The following is a 9,264-nucleotide window of genomic DNA, read 5'->3' as shown; positions in this document are numbered from 1 at the left end:
CAATGTACACTATCATTCAAGAGGTTTGGGGTCAGTAAGAATTTGTTTTGATAGAAATTATTATTTTTCAGCAAGGGTGCATTAAATTGATCAAAGGTGACGGTAAGGATATTTATATTGTTACATAAATTTATTTTCCAAATAAATGCTGTTTTTAACCTACATCAAAAAATCCTGACAAAATATCCTAATTTCCACAAAAATATTTAGCAGCACAACTGTTTTCAACACTGATAATAATAAAAAATGTTTCCTGAGCACCAAATCAGCATGTTAGAATGATTTCTGAAGGATCATGTGACACTAAAGACTGGAGTAATGGCTGCTGAAAATTCAGCTTTGCCATCACAGGAATAAGTTACATCTAAAACTATAAAATGGTTATTTTAAATTGTAATAATATTGCACAATTTTACTGTATTTTTGATCAAAAACATAAAAAAACATTATTTCAAACTGTAGTGTAATTTCTCATTGTGGTTGAAATATGACCTGTGCATGTTCATATCAGGTTTCACCCAATGATATTGTTTATCTTACAATAGGCTACTTGTTTCTGAGATGTTATATTTTTTATGTTTGCAGGTTATGGTGCTGCATGAAGTCTCAGGGTGGACAGGTTAAGTTTGGTGCATTACTAATGCAGCAGGCTGATGTGTCTGCTCTGTTACTGATCGAGGCCCTGACACTCAGCTTGCCTCAAAGTCTACTGCAGACCTACAGTTTATTCACCCTTCACCCTGGCTTTCTGTCACCAGGTACACAACTACAGAACACACCTAGCGTCACATAAACAGTTTTCTGTGGAAGTAGTAAATTAGTCAGTGACTATGATTGAATGAGTCACTGAGCAATAAAAAAAAGATTTGTTGTGCTTTTGTAAATGTTATGGTAACACAAGACGTACTGTACGATGTAATTGTGAATTAATCATTCTTGCTGTCCACAATACTTAAAGTTCATCCAAAAATGAAAATTTGCTGAACTTTTACTCACCCTCTGGCAGTTTTTGAAACAGATTTTGAGAAATTACAGCATTATATATCACGTGTTCACCAATAGATCCTCTGCAGTGAATGGGTGCCGTCAGAATGAGAGTCCAAACAGCTGATAAAAACATCACAATAATCCACACAACACCAGTTGATCAAATGATGTCTTGTGAATTAATGTGTCCTGGCTCTTCTATCCATAATATTGCTTTCTCCAGTAAAAAAAAGTATGAACCAGGAGAGAAATTTGTGCAGATCAAATACCACTCACAAGCGATAACAGTCCTAAACAAATATTTTGGTGAATTCTGATGTGAGAGGAAAACGGGATTTAATGTTTTCACTGAAGGAAGCATTGTTATAGATTATGGACTGGTATATTGTCTAGAAGCGGCTGTTTAAAGTTAAAATGCCTAATGATGGATTTGTTTATTATAAACATGCAGCTTTTCACTTCACAAGATGTTAATTGATGGACTGGAGTCGTGTGGATTACTTGTGGATTACTATAATGTTTTTATCAGCAGTTTGGACTCTCATTCTGACGGTACCCATTCACTGCAGAGGACCTATTGGTGAGCAAGTGATGTAACGCTAAATTTCTCCAAATCTGTTCCGATGAAGAAACAAACTCATCTACATCTTGGATGGTCCGAGAGTAAATTTTCAGCCTTTTTAAAATATTTTTGGGTAAACTGTTCGTTGAATCAGTTTCCCTGGATCTCTTTAAACTTTTTTACAGTGGTCTTATGTGTCGGGCTGAGCCTGCTGAATGTGTCCTGGTTTCTGGTCCTGTACAGCCGCTCATGCTTTCTGCTCCGTCCTGGTCACTTGCACATGACTCCCGCTGCAATGCTGTGCCAGCTCATATGGAGAGGGGGCATGCTGGGTGCCAGGGTGGCCAGCCTCATGTTCTTCTGCAGTATGTTTCACTGGTGGTCCTGTGGAGTCGTGGGTGAGTCAAGCTATGTGTTTTTGTGTAGACAAATCCTGCACACACAAAAGCTTTCATAGTTAGCTCGCGTGACAGCCCTGAGTGCTTTTAAGTAATTTGTCATTGTCCAACTCTTACCTGGAAAGGGATGACTTGTTAATAAATGGCTGCTTTGTGGTTGTCTCTTTAAATCCCTGCTCAGGTTTCCACTGGCTCATTATGACATTCTGGCAAGTGTCCCAGCAGACAGATATCTGCATTAACCGTGCTTCCTGGCGGCTCTTCAACTTCATCTTAGGGTCAATGCACATTTTCGTCTTCCTTAACGTTAAAGATGGGCCCTCTCGGTACCGCATGACTGGATTCTATTTGGTTGGTCTCACTGCACTGCAGTGTTTTTTCGTATTATTTATATACTTTTTTTAGTATTTATTAACATTTTGTATTAGCTTTTGTTTGCGGTTTTCAAGTTTTAGTAATTTTATTATGTTTTTGTGATTTATATTATTTTTTAATTATTTAAAAATATATTTTTAAATTTATATATTTAATATATTAGGGGTTGAACGACTTCTGGTTTTTTAAAGTCTTTTACAATCTATGCTTTTATGTGATGAAAGTCGAGTCGACGTTGACTAGTCGTTGATATTTGTTATTTTGTTTTCAGAATTGTGATTTGCTTTGCACTTCTCGGCCACCGTACTATTGCTACTACAACAGCTCATTTTTATCAGTTCTTTTATCTTTGGGTCGTTATATTTCTCACAGATTTCTGCTCGTTCTAAATCAGATACAGATAAAGTAGCACAGTAATGATTACATTAATATGAATGCATTTGTGAGAGCGATTGCGTGTGTGAATTAATTCTACCTGGCAGCGTCTCTCTACTAGTAGTGAAGCTGTGGGATTTATTTATTAAGAGATATATGCTAGAACTTTTTAGTTTCTAAGTTATTTTACTGAGAAATCACAGAACAGTGTTGACAATACATTTCCGCGCTGAATGTTTCTGTGTGCGGCTGTGCGCGTGATCTGCACGTGATGTACGAGCTACTGTCTGAAGCCTATGTGTGTGCGTTACAGTGCAGCAGCGCATTAGATTAGAACAGCGATTAATTTACCTGTACAATAAGCTGTTTAAAACGTGTATTCTGCAATTTCGAGCATCCAGTAATATAATATAATCTTGTGGAGCGCTTTCGGAGTATGCATTTATTTGTCATTTTAACTGTTTGGAAACGGAGCGTAAATGTGGAAGTCCTTCAAAGATTTCTTATCCTGTTGCGCCCGCTATAGGACCAGCGACTAGTCAACGTCAAGCTTAAAGCGTCATGGCACTGCGGATGGCAGAACATTAAAGTTGACTAGTCGATTAGTCGGTGCAACCCCATTTAAATATTCATATTTACCTTTTAGCTTTTATTTGTATTTAATTTTTAGTTTTGATGATTTTAGTACTTCACTTGGCAACTTAGATTTTTCAATTTGTTGCAAAAAGTACATTTCTAATTTTCATTCAAGTTTTTTATTCAATATTTAATAATTTAATTTCATTAATAATTTAATTGTAATCATTTGAATCTATCTATCTATCTATCTATCTATCTAGACAAATATCTATCTATCTATCTATCTATCTATCTATCTATCTATCTATCTATCTATCTATCTATCTATCTAATATTTTATTTTAGCTTTATTTCAATTGATGAAAATGCTTTTTAATAGTTTTAGATAACAATGCACTGTCAGTAATAAAAGTGTATGGGCAAATCTTCAGAATATTGTAACATTGTGCAAAATATTTAGAAAACTGCCAGGAGTGTGTGAAATGCTGCAAGACTGTTTTCACTTTTATGCTGGTGACCATTTTAGATAATTAATCTCCTCTCATGAAAAATAGCTTACATCTTTGTTAACATACAGTTTTTATTTCTGTCTACTGATTTCAAAGATCACTGATCCAGATCTTTTATCTGTGTTGTAGTTAATGTTGCTGGAGAACACGTTCCTTCTGCTTTTGGCGTCAGACTCGCTCAGTGGGATTTCGTGGGACAGCACGAGTGTTCCTCTGAATGTCTTATGCAGCTTCCTTATCGGTAAAGATTATGCTCTAATCTTAAAATGCCTGATCTTGATAATCATTATAAATATATTTGTCTTAATAAATTAAAAATTAAGACTAAAAAAACTAAAATCAATTGTTTTAAATGCTATAATCTCTATATTATAATCAGTGCTGGGTGGTAACCAATTACATGTAATCTGGATTACATAATCATGTTCCAAAAATTAAATCCTTGTAATTTGATTACAGTTTTTCTCAATCGTTTTGGTGCATTTCTCGAATCGTCCTCAAATATTTGCAAAGTATGTGCATTTTTCAAAACAATTCGTACAAACAGCACCACACAATGGATTTCCTGCAAAAGCCTGTAACTTACTCAAAATCTTTAGTTCATCTCTCAAAAGTAAGCATTTATGTCAATTTACATATCAGTGCTATCAGAATGAAAAGTCCTTGTGTCATTGTTCACAAACAAGATTTGCTTAGTCATGTTGTCAATATAACAGTGCACTCTATGCCTGATGTAAACTATGGCAACAGTTTGGATGACAATTACTGTACTGAAATGCAGAAGGCTGCACTTCTTATGTATGCCATATATCCATTTCAAATGTACAAATTTACACACTACTGTATGTGGGTTATTGATTGAAAGAGACTGTTAAGAAACGTTTGAATTATTGAGGATGTGGTCGATCTCCCAATATTTAGCTGCACCCTTCAGCCATTGTAAGGCCATGATTGACAACAAGGTCCACAATAGTGGCCCTTATTTCATCTGATATGTGCCTCTGTCCTTGGCCTCTTCTGCCTCTTCCTCTGTTTTGCCTCTGTACCCTTCCACCATGCAACCTTACTCCTCTTCTTCCACCTTTGATGCACCTTTGAGCTATTTCAGAGAACTGGTTTATAATTGGTTGATCTGAAATGTGTAGAAAATATGCTTGACAGTTTATGACAACTAGATCAACCATTTTGCTTTTAATTGCTTATACGATGAACTAAAGACTAGATGTTTTGAGTGGTAAGACTATTGCACAGAGAACTATATAATACATTTTGAGCAACATGACATTAGCAACTGATAATGTAGGAAACCGCAAACAAATATACATAATCATTTGCATAAATGTACCAAAGCAATTGCAACTTGTTCAAAAGAATGAGAAACTGCTTTTATGATGTGCACAAGTGACTAGATGATATGGAGGTTGAACAAGTAGTTTTGAGAATTTAATTTCTGATCTGAGAAATGCACCAAAGCCACTGAGAAAAACTGTATATTACATTTGAAAATACTCATAATAAGACTACAGATATTTTTGATTAATTACATGATTACATATTATTCACATGGTCACATGACATGCAGGTATAATATTTGAATTTACGATTATGATTTAATTTATTAATAGATTTTCATTAAACTCACAAACCCCCTGCAGTTTGTTTCAGTTTTGGAAACTTTGATGTAATATAATGTTTAATGCACTTAATGTTTTTAATAACGAATGGAATATATCTTCTTTGTATTTTTATGTCAAAATAGTACAAGATTATCCTGTTTAAAGCAATGTGATATACAAGTTAGGTCAAAAGTAATCTAAAAGTAATCAAAAAGTAGACTGATTATATTCCCTGAAATGTATAATGTAATTGATTACATTACGAACGACAATTTCTGGCATGTAATTTGGAATCAGCACTGATTATATTGTAATGTATGAAAAATGGATATTCATTCTGAGATTTACTAATGATTATATTTAAAGGGATAGTTCACCCAAAAATGAGGGTCAGCTTTCTGACCCTAGACAGCAATGGAACTACCACGTTCAAGGTCCAAAAGTGTAGTAAGGACTAGGGCTGTCAAAAAACAATTCGAATTTCGAATATTCGTCGAATTTAAAATAAAAATCCACATTCGAAAGCAAAAACGTTGCATTCGAATTTTAAGTGTGCGTTAAGGAGGCAGCCTTATCAGTGGCGCACGAGATGCGATGACGATGTAAGTGTCATTGCATTTTAATGTTTTTGTTAGCCTATGCAGTTGAAGCCACTAGATGCAGCGCTGCTGCCTTGTTAATTACAAATATTGCGGGAAAAGAGAACATCAATGTGGAGAAGATCTTGTTTACGTCAAAACTGAAACCAAGCCGTTCACACAGAATGTATATTTCGCACATTTTCTAGAGGGGCATCTATCACCGCTGCACTCGCACAAAAGAGCCGCATATTTAGAAAGCCATGTAAAGTTAATGCAAGTTCAACTTTGAAAAAACTTATCTCGAGACTTTATGGCAGGGTTTTTTCCTCATCCCACTGCAACTCGTGTTTTTAAATGAAAAATTTACTCTGTGTGATTGGCTTTCGGCCCTTTGTATTAAGCTATGCATACATACATGATGCTGTTTTGTTTATAGTTGTTTAAGCAACTTAATTAATTATAATTGGTTTATAAATTATGTTTAAAATCATTATTTTAAACATTATTCACTTTTTTTTCCACAGATAGTCATGTTATATTATGCTTTGAATAAACGTGCAGAAGTAATATTTTGCTCGATGCGCCCTCTTGTGGCCTCAGGAGAGAAGCCAAAAGCTTTTCTTCACCCTAACTGAAATTATGCATTTTAAATTTGAATATAATTCGAATTTTGATCATATTTAAGTACAAAATTCGAATTTAGTTTTTCAGTCATTTTGACAGCTCTAGTAAGGACATCATTAAAGTAGTCCATGTGACATCAGTGGTTCAACCGTAATGTTATGAACGCCGGCTCCTGCGTCAGCAGCACCTCACATATGCATCGTGGTACTCTTGTGAACGCACTTCGAAGACTGACATGGAAGAAATTGTTGAATAAATTTGTTATTTTTGTTTCCTTTGCACACAAAAAGTATTCTTGTAGCTTCATAACAATAAATTTGAACAATGTCTTTACTACCTTTCTGGGCCTTGCCAGTTGCGTTGCTGTCTATGGAGGGTCAGAAAGCTCTCGGATTTCATCAAAAATATCTTAATTTGTGTTCTGAAGATGAACGAAGGTCTTACGGGTTTGGAACGACATTAGGGTGAATAATTAATGACAGAATTTTCATTTTTGGGTGAACTATCCCTTTAACAGTGTTATTAAATTATTATTGTTTTTAAACATTGCTGTTAGATGACGGCAAGGTAATCTGAATGGAAAATAAGCATGCACAATTAAATATCCAATACTGATACTGATCAATAAAAAAAAAAAAATCTTAATATCACCCGAGAACCAATTTGCTATATATGTATTGTTGCTATATATTGTAATAAGAAAAATAACAATTAGAATAAGCTGATGTAGTGTAATGTAACATTACAAATATAGTTTGCTCTGTTCTCTATTTCTAGGTGTGATTTTTGTTGTTCTTTACTACCGATTTCTTCATCCAAAATCTACGGAGATCCTCCAGAGTCTCAGACTCCAAATGAGCCTGGCAACTACTGACAGAACAACCGATGTGGACTGCAAGGACACAACACTCGAATCCTCCACACACAATCATGGCACTTTCTCAGTGACTGGTTTTGCTCCTGACAAGCAGGCCGGAGGTTCTTCTGTTCAGCCTCTAGAGGGCGACTGGCACCATCATCATATGTTAATACATCTGGCTCTCAAAACTGGAAACACAGACAAGATCAACTGCATGTATGGAGACAGAGGGCTTTCAGTCATCCTGGAGAATGATGATGCACCCGACATAGACTCTGGAGGGGACGGTTGTAACCAGCCAAACATGGAAGCAGGTGAACAATCTAAAAGTAGTCCAGTTGAAAACCGTGAAGGATTTTCTGTTGCTGAAGTGAGACAGCAGTCTCCAGAGAAGGGTGCAGTGTATAACACCTGCCCTGCAGACTGCAGTAGCACTGTTTACTTCAGTGCAGAACCCCACTCCTCTTATAGTGTCAGTGATGCTACGTTAGATAAAGAGAGTGTGGCTGTGATCAGTCCTATTATGAATGGAGCTGCGCTGCACCTGACTGCCAAACAGCTGTTAAACAGGAACCCATGTTATACCTCAACTCCAATACCAGACCTCAAAACAATGCAGAGTACAAGTCCTCGATTAGGAGGGGCGAGAAGACAGGTGCATTTTTAATACTAGAATTTATTTGGGATAAAGCTGGTAAATATTTTCATTTTGCTAGGTTTTAAGTATAATGACGATCAGTTGAAGTGTTGCTAATACAACTCATTACAACTCCAATTTTCAATTTATTACTTACATTTTCTTTAAGTGGTCATTCAAAATTCTTTCATTTACCTCCATTAAACCTATAGAACTCTGGTTTATTGTTAGCAAATATTATAACCACTATAAACTGGCAGTTATCTGTATCTGCAGTTTGGTACCATTAGTTATAAGCTCAGTGAATTCAAATTGGTTTACATTTACTATGTACGTTTACTATAAGTTACATTGACATATTTTACTTGCTGCTCTTTTTTTTTTTAACATAATGTTTGATACATTTCTGTGGTTTTATATATATATTTGCATGTATTTTTTACATTTTGTATAATTTGATCTAAATTTTATTTTATCAAGTGCAAAGGGAACACATATAGTATTTTATAACAATTGTTATATTTATGGTTAATCTGTGGAGAAAATAGTTTTTTAAATAATTGTATAAATCATTGTCAAAATAAGTTTAAAAACGTTTGTACTAAACATTCTGCATTTACACTTTTTAGAACTCTTCAAACACTTTTTTAAAAATGTGTACTAATATAAAGCATGGTCATGAACCATTCAATGCTAATTTAGACATGTCTTTGTACATTTTCTTTCTGTTTATACTGCCCATCTATTTGTCTGCATGTCCTCAGATGGGAATAAAAATCTTTTAAATGTTTATGATTCTGTCATTATAGCTGTTCATCAGACAGCAGAGGGCACTATTGCATTCAGTTAGGGTTTGTGCAAAGACACATTCAGAATTACAGGAGTAGTGGCATAAACAAAAAAAACAATTCTTTGTTTTTATTTTATGGAAAGATGTAGTGACTTTATCCACAGACAAACTTTTGGCACATTACTTCATACACATTCAAAACAACCATATTAAAAGACAACCAAATGCAAATTCATTTTCTAATAATCCATATATTTTTATGAAATTAAAATATTGTTGAAACACTTAAACTGAATGAGTATGGAATGAGACAGTGGAAGTGAGCCTCTTGGTTACATTATTAAAATGCTGCATGTGTTCAATGAACACCAA

General features: G+C 34.9%; 1 protein-coding gene across 1 annotated transcript in view; it reads left to right on the top strand.

The window, feature by feature from the left end:
• LOC107697671 (XK-related protein 5-like) overlaps positions 1-8,132 on the top strand; it is a 9,778-nt gene extending 1,646 nt beyond the window's left edge. The window contains exons 3-7 of the mRNA XM_016498468.1: positions 586-758; positions 1,735-1,947; positions 2,129-2,298; positions 3,915-4,026; positions 7,384-8,132. Of these exons, the coding sequence (XP_016353954.1) occupies positions 586-758; positions 1,735-1,947; positions 2,129-2,298; positions 3,915-4,026; positions 7,384-8,132 (1,417 nt within the window). The remainder of the gene's footprint in view (positions 1-585; positions 759-1,734; positions 1,948-2,128; positions 2,299-3,914; positions 4,027-7,383) is intronic.
• The last annotated feature ends 1,132 nt before the right edge of the window (positions 8,133-9,264 follow it).

This window comes from Sinocyclocheilus anshuiensis, unplaced genomic scaffold (genome assembly GCF_001515605.1).
Source record: "Sinocyclocheilus anshuiensis isolate Anshui unplaced genomic scaffold, SAMN03320099.WGS_v1.1 scaffold446, whole genome shotgun sequence".
Taxonomy (NCBI): domain Eukaryota; kingdom Metazoa; phylum Chordata; class Actinopteri; order Cypriniformes; family Cyprinidae; genus Sinocyclocheilus; species Sinocyclocheilus anshuiensis.
The sequence above is the reverse complement of the archived record's forward strand: the minus strand, read 5'-3'. Positions and strand labels throughout refer to the sequence as shown.